Here is a 16,003-nt window from a genome sequence, read left to right on the forward strand (position 1 = left end):
CTGTCTTTGCTCTGGGCTATCTTTTTAAGCATGCTTGTATATCAAACAGCCCTGGAAAATATACAGTGTCTTCTTCCACAGCAAAGGATAGGTTTCCTTACACTCTTGGAGGAGACAGTCTCTTCCTTCCAAACAAGGGCAGACAAGCTTGGTATCCATTATAAAAGATTCCAGTTCCCTAAGCTTGGTGTTCCTCATCTGTCATTTAATCCACAGTGTATGCAGGTATCATCTGGACCGCTTCGTGTCACCCCTTGGGAATGAGAGAATTTGTGCAAACAAATGCTGTCACTTCAGCTCAAGTTTTTGCTGTCAGTAATAAGGTCCTTTGTCTCTGGCCCAGAAATCTCCTGTCTTCTGCCTGCATCCATGAAATTATGGCAGGTTAACTTCTTAGCTTGCAAGTAAAGCAAATCTCAGACACTTTACAATTCTTAACAAAATCTCCACTGAATGAGAGACGGAGATGAGTGATGTTAACTATAACTAAATGGATAGAAGGTGGTATAGTCTGATAACATAAGACAAAATTCGGAGGTGTTTGAGAAGAAAGAATGGTCTGGAAAATGCAACGAGAAGCTAAGAGTACACCTCCGGGTTCAAAGGCAGAACGAAGCAGGAGAGAAAATGGCCACTACCTGAAAGGGTTGCAGGTAGTATCATCAGGGAAGCAAGATTTAATTTAGAGCAAAATTAAAGTAATATTAACAGAAGAGGCTGAAGATAAAAAGAGATTTGCTGATGACTGACCTTGAGTTCCAGAGACTTTATGAAAGATTTTCAGGAAACAGGGAGAGGTAGGTTTTAGGGTTAGTTTTGGATATATGTGTTAAGAAACCCACGAGTCTTGAGCTCCTTGGTGTAACTTACACGAACAAGATAAAAGGTCATGATGAAATTAGTTATGATAGTTTTAATCAGATCAAATGTTTGCTTGTTTCTATGTCCTTTGACCACTTTTACCAACACAATATCTATGATGAAATGCTTTATTTCTTACTAACATCATTTTAGAAAATTTAGAACATATAAGTTTTTTAAAATTTAAATGCCAAACTGTTATTTAAGATAGTAAGAAGCAAGTGTTAACTTACTTGAATTAGATCTAAAATGCCAAGTTCACTTTCTGAGGAATCCACACAGAAGACAAAATATAACGTTGCATAATGTCTATAAATCAGTTTGTTGTCAGATCCTCCAATTAATCTAAATGACAAAAAAATTGTACTGTTATTGGAAACAAAATGCAAAACATTTTCATTAGCTCAAGCAAACTGACAATTTGTTTAAATACCACTTGTCAAACGAAAGGTGACATTCAATGGCAAAGCATTTAAGTGAACTTATTCAGAGACTAGGTAAATTAAGATGGCTGCTTTCTTCAGCAATATCAAGTAAAAGAAGCCAGTGCTTAATTTCAGTTCATTCATTCATTAAACCATTCTCTGAGTAACTACTGTGTGCCAGGCACTGGTAGTGGGGAAGGAGCAATAAACAAACACATCAGAACATCATCAGACAGTGGCAAGTGCTACACTGAGAATCAAAATACAATGATGATATATTGATGGGTTCCCTATTTTAGGCTGAATATTGAGCAAGAGTGACATTTAAGCTGAGATCTAATGATAAGGAGTTGGCTTGGAAAAAATTTAGAGAAGAGCATTTCAAGCTGAGGTAGTAAGTAATAAATGGCCATTTCATCTAGAACAAAGTATGTATACTCAGGGAAGAGAAAAAAGGCCAGTAGATAAGAAAAGATTAGTAAATGATAAAGTCAGAGAAGTAGGCAGAAATTAGATCATGGGGCATTTGTAAGTGCTTACTAGATTTAACTCCATACGTCACAGTAAGTTACACAGCTTAAGACTGATTATCAACTAGAAAAAAAAGAAGAATGACACTTCTTAAGTTTTAGATAGATTCACCATCAAGATCTCTTCCAGAATTACATTGTTTTGAAATATAAATGCAAGAAAACTAAGCTAGGATACTAAATTCTTTAATGAAATATGTTTATTTATAATGACTGGAATTTTAGTATTTTAAAAATAATAATTTAGGAATCATTCCAAACATCTTATAATTTTCTAAATATAGTTTAGCTATTTCACAGTTAAGTTTGCAATAATGATTTCACCTTCTTAAAAGACCCCTAAACACTTAACATAATTTACAATCAAGGTTATATGTAACCAAAAGTAAACTAACATCCATCCCAACAGAATATAGGAAAATGGCATTTCTTTCTCTCTCTCTCTCTTTCTTTTTGAGACAGAGTTTCACTCTGTCACCCAGGCTGGAGTGCAGTGGCGCTATCTCAGCTCACTGCAGCCTCTGCCTCCTGGCTTCAAGCCACCAAAGGAGCTGGGATTACAAGCATGCACCACCACACCTGGCTGATTTTTGTACTTTTAGTAGAGATGGGGTTTCACCATGTTGCCCAGGCTGGTCTCGAACTCCTGAGCTCAGGAGATCTGCATGCCTAGGCCTCCCAAAATGCTAGGATTACAGGTGTGAGCCACCATGCCCGGCCAGCATCTATTTTTTTATACAGTAAAAATAATACTAAACTTATAAGTTCTGTAGAAACAACTTCTCAAGGTATATACTACTTCTATGTCCTCTAATAGCAAAAAGAGAAATGATCTTCGACAAGAATAAAAATTTCCTACTATCCTAGATACTCCTCTAGAGAAAATATTTAATTTAAAAATATCTACATGCAATTTAAAGATTCTGAGAGTGTATTTATAGACTGTGACTGCAATTGTTCCCTGAAAGAGGTAAAAAGAACACAAATAGGGGGCTTCACTTCATTCTGAATCTGCAATTTAGTGATTATCTTAAAACTTTTGCTTTACTTTAAAAGGAGAGAAAACTTCTGAAGAATATAAGTTTCAAAGAGGCCATTAATGCTATTAAAAGTAAACAAAAATATTAACGTGGCAAGCATATATTTTGCCTTTAAAAATATAATTTTATCTTTAAGCTACAGTATAATACTGATAAAAATTCCTGTACAGAATGCAATACATCATTTACAACCACAGGATTGAGAAATCCTGTTAGTCCAAATAACTCATTTTATAGAGGAGAAAACTGAGGCCCAAGAATTTAAGTGACCTGTCCAAGAAAATCAGCCTGTTAGTAACAAAACTAGGATTAAACTAGATGTATAGCCTCATCTCTGCTGCAATATTTGCTTTCTATTTTTTGTAAGGTTAAAAAAGAACAATCACAATTTCAAGCCACAATTTCTATTTCAAACAGCACCCTAGTTAGATTAATCAGGTTCTTACTTCTAAATGCAGTACACTGTGCTGGGTGATAAGTTTCCTAGGAGATAAGAAATCAAGAGGCTAGGATGAGAGGAAGTGACAGTAATGTCAAAGACAACTAAAGTTGAATAAATACAAGTAAAATTCAAAAACAGAGGCAGGTACACTTGTCTCAATTATTAAATTAGAAGCCCCGAGTTAATAGCAAAATTTTTAAGTATGTATTAGACATTTAAGGACAGCATGATATAACCTTTCAGGAAACCCAAGTTAAGTGTTCCACATGATAAAAAGTAACTCATGACCATGGATTCCCTGTTATCCAGAGTATTTCTCATCCATCATACACATTAAAATACAGAAAATTCTAGGTTTCTCTGACTGATTCATGTTTGAGAACAAACTATTTTCATGGAAGCTATTAGTTTAAAAGTATTTATTTGTAATATCTGTCAATATTCTTATTCATTTTAAAATAGAAAAATCAATTAGCTGATTTAGGTATATTTGAAAAACAGACTTCAGTCTTGTAATAGTAAAATAAAAAATGTAATCTAATTTTTATGCACATTCACACAAAGGAATACTCTGTAGTCATTAAAAAGAATAAGCTTGTCCTAGATGTGTTTATATGCAAAGCTTTTGAACATACTGAGAACCAGCAACATGCAAATGAGCATACAAGTGTGATCTCACAAATAAAAATTTTAAGGTTGTATGTTAGTCAACACATATAACATACTTTATATGTTAGTCTATACAAACAATTTTCTAGAAGGATACACAAGAAATTGGGTAGAAGGACTAAGGTTGAGAGGTTCTTATTGTACATTTTATACTTCCCTGTAATGTTGGAATTTTTACCATTAATATATTACCTTTATATAAAATTCCCTTTCAAAATTTTTAAGAGGAAAAAAAGATTTCATATCTTTAAAAAATAATTCTTTAAGTTAGATTTATAGCTAACATAGGTGGCAATTAATTCACCTAATCCAATTAATCAAAATTAGAAAACTGTTACCATACACTGATCACACAGTATATGTTTTAATCATATAGTCAAAACTTAGAAATGTCTATGAAATGCTTTACTTACAATCCTCCTTCTAGGAAATTACAAACATTTTCATCTCTCTTCGATACCAAATGGAAGGTCTCCCTGATGATTTGCTGCTGTGTGTCTTCACTCTGAGGAAGAATAATTCATATATATTAGGATGGAGGGTATGGGTTTAATAGCATTTTAAGAAATTTTAAAATCAAAGGTAGTAATATCTATCTGGGAAATCCATCTAAGAGAGGGGTCCTTGGAGAAGGGACTTAAATTACACCTTACAGAAGCAAAACTCAACATTTTTTGATGAAAAAGAAAAGAAAAAACCAAGTATTTATATTTACCACTATAATAAAAGTAACATATTTCTAAGTTTCAAAAACCAACAAGAAAAAATATTAGATGAATTACATACACCGGTAAAAGGGAAGCTAGATGTTAGTCAAAGCTTATTATCTTACGAATGAGTAAACTGAATCAGAAAGGTAAAGTTATAAATAGCATAGCTAATCTATATTTGAATGGAGAAAAGAAATAGAACTATGGAGCTTCCAATTAGGTTTAACCTTTACTAAATACAGACTGAGGTAAGAGTCCACCCATCTTACTCATCTTTATATACGCTGATCTAAAGCCAAGGATTGGCTCAATAAATATCTATTAAGCTGGACTAAGCAATTCATATTCCAGTAAGAGTCAGCGTCCTGACCGGGCACAGTGGCTCATGCCTGTAATCCCAGCACTTTGAGAGGCCAAGGCAGGTGGATCACAAGGTCAGGAGATTGAGACCATCCTGGCCAACATGGTGAAACCCCATCTCTACTGAAAATACAAAAATAGCTGGGTGTGGTGGCGTGTGCCTATAATTCCAGCTACTTGGGAGGCTGAGCAGGAGCATCGCTTGAACCCAAGAGGCAGAGATTACAGTGAGCTGAGATCACGCCACTGCACTCCAGCCTGGTGACAGAGTGAGAATCCATCTCAAACAAAACAAACCAAAACAAGAGTCAGCTTCCTAAACACTGCAATAGAAAACTGAACAAGATCATGAACACCAATTTCACAGGAAAGGATGTGAATGGTCCACAAAGAAATAAAAAGATACTAAACCTCAGCAGTAATTAAGTGAAATACAAATTAAAACAACGAGATAGCTCCACATGTACCATATCGGCAAAAGTATAAGAATATGATAGTATAAAATGTTGACAAAGATGTAGAGCCAAAGAAACTCTCATCTCACCAGTGGCAGGGTAAACATATAATCACTTGGGGAAACAGTTTTATTAACCAGCACTTTCTCGCCTAGATACTATTCTAAACCATATGAAACCAGTTTTTGAAGATCAAAAACAATTGAGCTTTGGCAGTTACACAGATAGTTGACCCCTGAACAATGTGGCGGTTAGGGATGCCAATCCCCCATGCATTTGGAAATCTATGTATAAGTTTTGATTCCCCAAAAATGTAACTCAGCTATTACTTTTTCTCTTAACAATCTGTCATCGTGACATTTTAAAAGTCAAACCTCTTTCTATAAGCAACAAACCATCCTTTGCTGGCATTAAATTCTCCAGCTTTAGATCCTTTATCTTCCTTATGCTTTATGTTATCATATAATGACTTCACTTTTTCTCAAATCATATTCTACAGGTATGCCTTTCTTATAGCATTCCCGTGCCCACATAAGAGCTGGATTTTCAATACGAGATAAAAAGGGATTTTGCAAAAGGTGCAAAGTTTTCTCACACGTTGGCATAGCTATAGCTACAGATTCATGAATATTCATGAATATTCTTTTCTTTTCTTTTTTTTTTTAGATAGAGTCTCCCTCTGTTGCCCAGGTTGGATGGAGTGCACTGCATCCAACCTGGCAATCTCGGTTCACTGCAACCCACCTCCAGGGTTCAAGCAATTCTCCTGTCTCAGCCTCCAGAGTAGCTGGCATTACAGGTGCCCGCCACCATGCCCAGCTAATTTTTGTTTTATTTCTATTTTATTTTATCAAGACAGAGTTTTTGCTCTGTTACCCAGGCTGGAGTGTAATGGCATGATCTCACTCACTGCAACCTCCGCCTCCTGGGTTCAAGAGATTCTCCTGCCTCAGCCTCCAAAGTAGCTGGGATTACAGGCGCCCACCACCATGCCCAGCTAATTTCTGTATTTTTAGTAGAGACGAGGTTTCACCATGTTGGCCAGGCTGGTCTTGAACTTGACCTCAGGTGATCCACCCACCTCAGTCTCCCAAAGGGCTAGGATTACAGGTGTGAGCTACCACGTCCAGCCATAATTTTTGTATTTGAAGTAGAAACGGTGTTTTGCCATGTTCGCCAGGCTGGTCTCGAACTCCTCACCTCAAGTCATCCACCTGCCTTGCCCTCCCAAAGTTCTGGGATTACAGGCATGAACCACTGTGCCTGGCCATGAATTTTATTTTCTTTATGATAGTCCTTTTGCTGGATTCATTTATCTTGAAATAGTGGGCAACCACAGCCACAGACCTCTATCTAAGGTACACATCAAGCAATTTAACTTTTTCTTGTAGTGTCATGACATTTCTCTGCTGCTTGGGAGCACTTCCAACATCACTAGTAGCACTTCAAGGTTTATGACATTACAACAAACATGACAATAAATTACACAGGAATCGGGAGAAAGCACTTTTTACTGTGATGTGCAATTTACTAAAGACACAAACTGCTCACCAGGAGATGATTAGCATCACACAGCATTTAAAGCAGATTCTCAAAACACCTGAATTTACCACAACAGCAACAGAATATTGGAATTACTACAGTAGTACAGTATAAAGTACAGTTAATTTTATACAGTTATAATTTAATACTGCATCTTTACATCTGTTTACAGTTCTCTCCACTGAGAGTAGCACCACTTACCGAGAGTAGCACCATGTCCAGTCTCTAAGTGTTTGCATAAATTTTGATACATTTTAACTTTTTATGATGGATTTGTATATATTTTATGGTAGTAAATGATAAAATAAGCTAGTATCTACTGTTTTATGCATTGATGACATACCTCCAAACTTAATTTTTTTTATATCTATATTTCTAGGCTATACAATTTGCAAGTTTTTTCAATTTGTCAAAAATCTCCGCTGGGCGCGGTGGCTCAAGCCTGTAATCCCAGCACTTTGGGAGGCCGAGATGGGCGGATCACGAGGTCAGGAGATCGAGACCATCCTGGCTAACCCGGTGAAACCCCGTCTCTACTAAAAATACAAAAACTAGCTGGGCGAGGTGGCTGGCGCCTGTAGTCCCAGCTACTCCGGAGGCTGAGGCAGGAGAATGGCGTAAACCCGGGAGGCGGAGCTTGCAGTGAGCTGAGATCCGGCCACTGCACTCCAGCCCGGGCGACAGAGCGAGACTCCGCCTCAAAAAAAAAAAAAAAAAAAAAAAATCTCCAAAAAATTTCCCAATATACTTACTGAAAAAAAGCTGCGTGTAAGTGGAGCCTTGCAAGGGTCAACCATACATAAAACAATCTCTTAACCTCTGTACCAGGAGACAAACAGAAGAATGTTCATAAAAGCACTGTTTGTAATAAGAAAAGTTGAAAAGGACCCAAATGTCCACCGGTCACAGAAGGATAAACTACGGAATGGAATTGTACAACGGAATCCTATAAAAAGTAAGTTAAAGAAAGAACCGAACCAGGCCCTTAAATATGAATGATTCTCAGTTGTGCACAGTGGTTCACACCTATAATCTCAGCACTTTGGGAGGCCGAGTGGGGATCATCACTTGAGCCCAGAAGTTCAAGATCAGCCTGGGCAACACAGCAAGACCCCATCTCAAAAAAAGAAAAGAAAAGAAAATTTTGGCCTGGTTCAGTGACTCACGTCTGCAATCCCAACACTTTGGGAAGCTAAGATGGGATGATCTCTTGAGTCTAGGAGTTTGAGACCAGCCTGGGCAACATGGCAAAACCCTGTCTCTACAACAAATTACCCAGGCATGCTAGTGCATGTCTGTAGTCCCAGCTACTTGGGAGGCTGAGGTAGGAGGATTGCTTGAGCCTGGGAGGTGGAGGTTACAGTGAGCCAAGATCATCCCGCTACAATCCAGTCTGGATGACAGAGCAAGACCCTGCCTCGAAAAAATTTTTTTAAATAACAATTTTTAAAAATCCATTCACAATATCATCCCAAACAACAAGAAATTTAAAAAAAAAACTTAGAAATAAATTTAACCAAAGATGTGCAAGCCATGTTACTTCCTTTCTTAAAGATCTCTAGCTTTTATCTGACCTAAATAAAAACTCCCTACCATGCCATAAGACGTTCTCCAATATCTAGGCCAGACTCATCCCTGACGTTCCATCATCTCTTTCTTCTCCCCTATAGAATCTCTCCAGCCACATGAACTTCCTCCCATTCACCTTCTTCACATTTTCCCACTTCTGTCTGGGAACAACTTCCTCACTCCATTCTCCAGCAATACCCTTTCTTTTTTTTTAGGGTAAAATAAATTGTTTTATTTTTATTATTCTTTACTGACCTAAAAGATAACTGTCTGCTTAAAACAATAATAGTAACAATGTGGTGGGTTTTTTTTTTCTTTTTTGTTATACTTTAAGTTCTAGGGTACATGTGCATAACGTGCAGGTTTGTTACATATATATATATGTGCCATGTTGGTGCGCTGCACCCATCAACTCATCAGCACCCATCAATTCGTCATTTACATCAGGTATAACTCCCCAATGCAATCCCTCCCCCCTCCCCCCTCCCCATGATAGGCCCCAGTGTGTGATGTTCCCCTTCCCGAGTCCAAGTGAACTCATTGTGACCCAGCCATCCCACTACTGGGTATATACCCAAAGGATTATAAATTATTCTACTACAAAGACACATGCACACGTATGTTTATTGCGGCACTATTCACAATAGCAAAGACTTGGAATCAACCCAAATGTCCATCTGTGACAGACTGGATTAAGAAAATGTGGCATATATACACCATGGAATACTATGCAGCCATAAAAAAGGATGAGTTTGCGTCCTTTGTAGGGACATGGATGCAGCTGGAAACCATCATTCTTAGCAAACTATCACAAGAAGAGAAAACCAAACACCGCATGTTCTCACTCATAGGTGGGAACTGAACAATGAGTTTCAGCAACACCCTTTCTAAGACACAGCGAGAACATTACGACTTCAACGAAGTCTTTCCTGACTCTTAATGAAAAGTAGTCCCTTCTTTCTCCATGCTTCCTTGCTATTGTTTCTATTCTCATCATACACTTATAACAATGTGCTCAAATTTCCTTTGTGGTAGTCTGAATTCTAACACCAGAACCTGAGCTTTGTATTTGAAATGCTCAGCGAAGTAGAGTAGCCAATAAAAGTGTACTGAATAAATAAATTTGTAATCTAGAAGACAAGATCCACATCCATTTATATTACCCAAAATCTGGGTTACCTTACACACACAAAAAAAGGCAATAAAGTTAAGGCAGTATGGTATAGAAGTTAAAAGTGCAAGCTGTGTTCTAATTAAGATGGTAAATTAAACACACGTCGGCATTTGTTGCCTGCCCAAACCCCAGCTAAAACAATATTAAAGGGTTTTTTTTAGCAAAGGCATAAACACACAAGGATGAGGAGAATGGGAAAGGAAGACAAGAACAACAAAATCTTGAAAGTGTATAAATAAGTGTTAAAGTATTCTCAGAAAATTTAATCCTAAATGGTGAGAGGGAAATCATAAAACTAACTCAATTTGTGTCACAAAATAGGCAAAAACTCAGGAATTGGTGCTTTTACATATGTCTGGAAGTGAGGATGAAGAGAGTAGTGTAAACTAGGGACTAAAAGTTTGTTTAAAAAACAGAGGATCACTAAATTCCCACTACCATCCCCAAGAAACGTTCTTAATCTTATTACTAGGAATAGATCAAAGGGAGGGCCTTCGGAGAGCAAGTGGTATTGTGGTAGGCAGAAAAATGGCCCACCAAAAAATGACAACATCCTAATCCCCGGAACCTGTAAATACGTGGTTAACATGACAAATGCCTTTGCAAATGGGATTAAGGACTCTGAGATGAAGATATTATCCCAGATTATATAGGTGGGGCTAATTGCATGGCATGGTACTTTAAAATCTGGGAATCTTTCCTAGGCTGTGGTCAGAAGAAGATGTGACTACAGAAAAAGAATCAGAGATAGGCTGTGCAGCATGGAGAATGGGAGCCATAAGCAAGGAACGAGGGTGGCCGCTAGGAGCTGGAAAAGACAAGAACACAGATTTGCCGCTAGAGCCTCCAGAAAAGGATGCAGCTATACCAATACCTTGATTTTAGTCCAGTAAAACCCACGTCTGACTTCTACCCCAAAGAACCATACAACGATAAGTTTGTGTTGTTTTAAGCCACTAAGTCTGTGGTAATTTGTTACAGTAACATAAAATAAATTCAGGGACCACATTGAAAACATGGGGATTATGTAAATGTACAGACACCACCAGATCCTGTTTAATCAGAGTTCTCAGAATACCTAGCGCTAGGCCTTCTTCACCATCTAGGCAGGAGATTGGAACATAACTCTGTAGGAACTCCAACTAGATCTAAAGTTAATGATAATGGAGATACCAACTATGACAGAAAACTGTTAGCTGCTCACTAAAATCTAGCTCCCTTCCTTTCAGGGCACACAATTTCACCCTCCCCTGAATTTAGGTGGAGCCGTACAACACAGTTCTGGCCAGCAGAATGTGGCTGGTAGTCTGTGGTATGCCAGAACTGGCATGAAAGCCTATTGGGTGTATCTCCTTCTTCTGCATTTGGTGACATCATGTTGGTAGCTTGAAATTGGTCACGGTGAAGTATTTATACCACAAAGATCAGCAAATGCTATAAATCAGAGCTTTTTTCCTCCCAGATGATCAGGTTGTTAAAAATATACTATCCAAGCCTCACTCATGAAAATTCCTGCAAAATCTTCCATGCTAACTAGATGTAGAAGTTCCTTTGTCCCCTTCTCAAGAATGATTAAAAAAAAAAAAAAAAGGCCCACATGAAAGGTTCCAGTTGACCAAGAACACCAACGCCGGACTTTATGTAAGTGAGAAACAAACTTTTATTATGTTAAGTCACGAAGATTTGGGGAGTTGTACTTACAACAATTCCAATTCCTACACTACTTAAATTGCCTAGCTTGATTACCTCAAGTAAAGATTGCACAGGCAACCTCTAATCATGGATTGAGAGCTTCCAATCAGCTTTCAGTACTCTATCCTTAGGAAGGAGCAGACAATCAAGGATTATTGGACAGTTGAAGACAACTCTAATATAGGTGCAGCAAACCACCATGGCACATGTATACCTATGTAACAAACCTTCCCATTCTGCACATGTATCCCAGAACTTAAACTATAATAAAAAATAAAACTTAAAAAAATTTTTTTTAAAGAAGTTAAACATAAAATAGGGGAAAAAGCAACTCAGAGGAAACAAACCAAGTAAAGAGAAGAAAATTTAAAAATATGTATCATTAATATGAAAGGTAAGAAAAGATAATACAACTATAAAGTAACAGTATACAATAAAAGAGTGAAATTCAGAAATAAAGAAGCTCCTAGGAATTCAAAATATAAAGAGAAATTTTAAAAATTCAGTAGAAAACTGGAAAATAAAGTTGATAAAATACAGCCAAAGGGCACAAAGATAGCAAACGAAAGAGAAAGAATAAGAAATGTAGAAGAGTCCAGAGAAATTCAGAAAAACTGAAAAAAGGTGACTTGAGAACAGGAAATGAAGAAATGTTTCCAGTAGAGGACAAAAGTTTCTACAATCAAAGGACCCATCAAGTACCCAGCACAATAAATGAAAACAGACCCATGGCAAGGGTATGTGAAACTGTAGAAACTCTGTCCCCAAAACAGGAATCTACAACTTTTTGGAAGGTATGAATTATCACACATGAAAGAAAAGTAATCAGAACTGCTTCAGACTTTTAGATAGCAACACTGGAAACTAAAAGGTAATGGAGCATATAATCAAAGTTCTGAGAAAAAATTCAAACCTAAAATTTTATATGCAGTCAATGTGGAGTCATAAGAATTTTTGGGCATGCATGCCAGGTCACAAAAAATCTACTTCCCATGACTTTTTCTCAAGAAATTACTGGAGGGTATTACTGGCTCCTCCATGGCAGGATAATAAACAAAGAAATGAAGCAATAGGAGGAAACACAGGAAACAAGCAAAACGAATCCCCTAAAATAATAAAGATCCCTGCATGACTGCCTTACAACTGGTCGGGATTGGTCCTAGTCAAAAGGCTCCAGAAGAGACTTAAAATTTAAGAACATAAAACAAGGAAAAGATACATAAGATTTAGACAACTGGCAAAGATGTAAATTAGTGATAGGTGCATTAAACACTACATCAAAAGAAAAGGCAAATACAACCTTTAAGGAAAATAAAATGTCAGGAAAGAAAAAACAGTACAGTTTACAACATGGCTTGGCTGAAGAAAGTGTTTACATAATAAATTAATGTAAACATCAAAACACTGATCTAACGAAAATTACGAAATAACTATGAGGGGACTGGGAATTAGTTGTGGAGGAGAGAACAGCCAAATAATCAATTTTAATAGCAGAATAAATCACATCTACAAATAATAAGTCAGGCAGTAAAACAAGTACATTATTTAGACACATGTACATAAATACTGAAAGCAGCTAAAAGTAGTTACTTGTGGAAAGGGAGAAATGAAGGAATGTTATTTTTCATAATAAACCTTATGAAACTATTAGATTCTTTAACCAATATGTATGTATAACTTGAAGAAACAAACTAAAAGAAGGGAAAGAGGAGAGTGAATAATCTGCAACCAGATATATGGGTTTATTCCTGGATGTACTCTTTGTTAACTGTGTGACTTTGGGTAAGTTCCTTATCCTCTCTGTGCCTGAGTTTTCCTCATTTGTAGCATAGAGAAACCAATAGTATCTACCTCGTGGTGGTGTTGTGAGAACTGAGTTCATACACTTACTTTATACATATATGTACATACTCATAGAATGGTATCTGGCACATAATAAGCATGCATTAACACTGACTTATTTTTAAGTACTACCTCTGGGCCTTATCTGAAAAGTCAGTTCTAGAATTCTAAGGACAATAAAATCTTACAGGAAGTTTTCTTTTAAGGAATGTTATTTTTCTGCATTATATTACTGCTTATCAAGGAAGAGGTCAACTGCGCTAACCTTTAACTATGTTTCATTATATTGACAGTGAAAGAATTTCTCATAGGAACTTCAACTGCTGCCACTTGGAATTTTCTTAGAATGCTGGCAATACTCAGTGAAGAAAATCAGTAGGGTGGTTACCAGAGACTGGTGGTAGGAATAAAAGGAGGAATGCGGAAAGCAAAAATGTTGATCAAATGGTACAAAGTTCCAGTTAGACTGGAGGAATAAGTTTTTGTGATCTACTGAACTGCATGGTGACTGCAGTTAATAATAATGTGTATTTTAAAACTTCCAAAAGAATGTATTTTTAACATTCTCCCCACAAAGAAATAACAAGTTGGTGAGATGACAGATACGTTGCTGGGTGCGGTGGCTCACGTTTGTAATCCCAGCACTTTGGGAGGCCAAGGCCAAGGATCACTTGAAGCCAAGAATTTCATACCACCCTAGGCTACAAAGTGAGACTCCATCTAAACAAAACAAAACAAAATGTTTCAAAAACTTAGTTGAGCATGGTGGCGGGCACCTGTAGTCCTGGCTACCAAGGAGGCCGAGCCAAAAGGATCCCTTGAAGCCCTTGAAAAGGTTGAGGCTGCAGTGACCTAATGATCACACCACTGCCCGTCAGCCTGGGCATCAGGGCACTCCAGCCTGGGAGACAGAGCAAGATGATATTACTTAAAAAAAAAAAAAAAAAAAAAGATGCTGGATATATTAACTAGCTTGATTGAATCCTTTTATAATGTATACATAGATCAAAACATCACACTGTACCCCATTAATATGCACAATTATTATGTCAATTAAAAATGAATTCAAAAAATAGGAAAGAATGCCTTAAAATTTTAATCAAACATCCAAAGGCTAAGCTAAACTTAAATAAGTATCTGCTGACATAAAACTATTTCCCTGGCCGGGCGCGGTGGCTCAAGCCTGTAATCCCAGCACTTTCGGAGGCCGAGACGGGCGGATCACGAGGTCGGGAGATCGAGACCATCCTGGCTAACACAGTGAAACCCCGTCTCTACTAAAAACTACAAAAAAACTAGCCGGGCGAGGTGGCGGCGCCTGTAGTCCCAGCTACTCCGGAGGCTGAGGCAGGAGAATGGCGTAAACCCGGGAGGCAGAGCTTGCAGTGAGCTGAGATCCGGCCACTGCACTCCAGCCCAGGCGACAGAGCGAGTCTCCATCTCAAAACAAAACAAAACAAAACAAAAAAAAACAACTATTTCCCTTATTTAACTTAACAGCTTTCATTAAGGAGCCTAGAACTTACTTCAGGCTGATCAGATTTCCTAACAGTATAGTTTCACAACAGAAGTCAAGAGAGCTATATTTCAGTTGGTCACAACTCCTAGATTACATCAGTCTAAAGATGACTATAGTTACAAAAAGGCAAAAACCTTTATTATTTTAATATTTAATGCATTAATGAAAAACAAAAATAAACTTTAAAAAATCAGAAACTCACTAATAATATTTTCTCTTTTCCTATGTTTCCCTCCTGTCCTTATGCATACATCACAAAGGCAACTTTAAAACTTCCCTCTAATCATATCAATATGTCATTATCCTCATTATTCTTTTAAAAATTTAGGAAAGTATTTTCTTAAAATGCATTCGTTCACTCTGGTAGATGTTAAAATATAGAGGATTACCAAGATCAAAGACAAACAGCGTATGATCTAATACAAGAAGTAAAACATAAGATATCATTATTTTGAACTTACAGTTTTGTATCTTGCCTTTTTTATATTTCAAAAAAAGAAACAGAATTCCTCATAATCAACTGGGCGCAGCGGCTCACGCCTATAATCCCAGCACTTTGGGAGGCCAAGGTGGGAGGATCACTTGAGGCCAGGAGTTCCAGACAAGCCTGGGCAACATGGTGAAACTCCATCTCTACAAAAAAATACAAAAATTAGCTGGGCATGGTGATGCATGCCTGTCGTCCCAGTTACTCAGGAGGGTGAGGTAGGAGGATCGCCTGAGACCAGGGAGATCAAGGCTGCAAGTGAGCTGTGATCATACCACTGGACTCCAGCCTAGGTGGCTGTGAGGTCCTGGTTGAATAAAAATATTAAAATAGGACTGGGCACAGTGGCTCACGCCGTAATCCCTGCACTTTGGGAGGCCAAGGCAAGAAGAGCATTTGAGGTCAGGAGTACAAGACTGCCCTGATCAACATGGTGAAACCCCGTCTCTACTGAAAATACAAAAAAAGTGGCCAGGCGTGGTGGTGTATGCCTGTAGTCCCAGCTACTTGGGAGACTGAGGCAGGAGAATTGCTTGAACCTGGGAGGTGGAGGTTGCAGTGAGCTGAGATTGCACCACTGCACTCCAGCCTGGGTTACAGAGAGAAACTCCGTCTCAAAAAAAAAAATACACACACACACACACACACACATCTATATATATAGAGAGAAAATAACTCTTCCTAAT

General features: G+C 37.7%; 1 protein-coding gene across 2 annotated transcripts in view; it reads right to left on the reverse strand.

Moving 5' to 3' along the window:
* The window catches only part of AP3S1 (adaptor related protein complex 3 subunit sigma 1), a 72,426-nt gene that overhangs the window by 43,071 nt on the left and 13,352 nt on the right, over nt 1-16,003 (reverse strand). For both annotated transcript variants that reach the window (XM_023197507.3, XM_023197516.3), the window contains exons 2-3: nt 4,381-4,472; nt 1,095-1,206 (exon numbers count right to left, since the gene is read on the reverse strand). In XM_023197507.3, coding sequence (XP_023053275.2) covers nt 1,095-1,206; nt 4,381-4,472 — 204 coding nt within the window. The remainder of the gene's footprint in view (nt 1-1,094; nt 1,207-4,380; nt 4,473-16,003) is intronic.

The sequence above is a fragment of the Piliocolobus tephrosceles genome, chromosome 4 (genome assembly GCF_002776525.5).
Source record: "Piliocolobus tephrosceles isolate RC106 chromosome 4, ASM277652v3, whole genome shotgun sequence".
NCBI lineage: Eukaryota > Metazoa > Chordata > Mammalia > Primates > Cercopithecidae > Piliocolobus > Piliocolobus tephrosceles.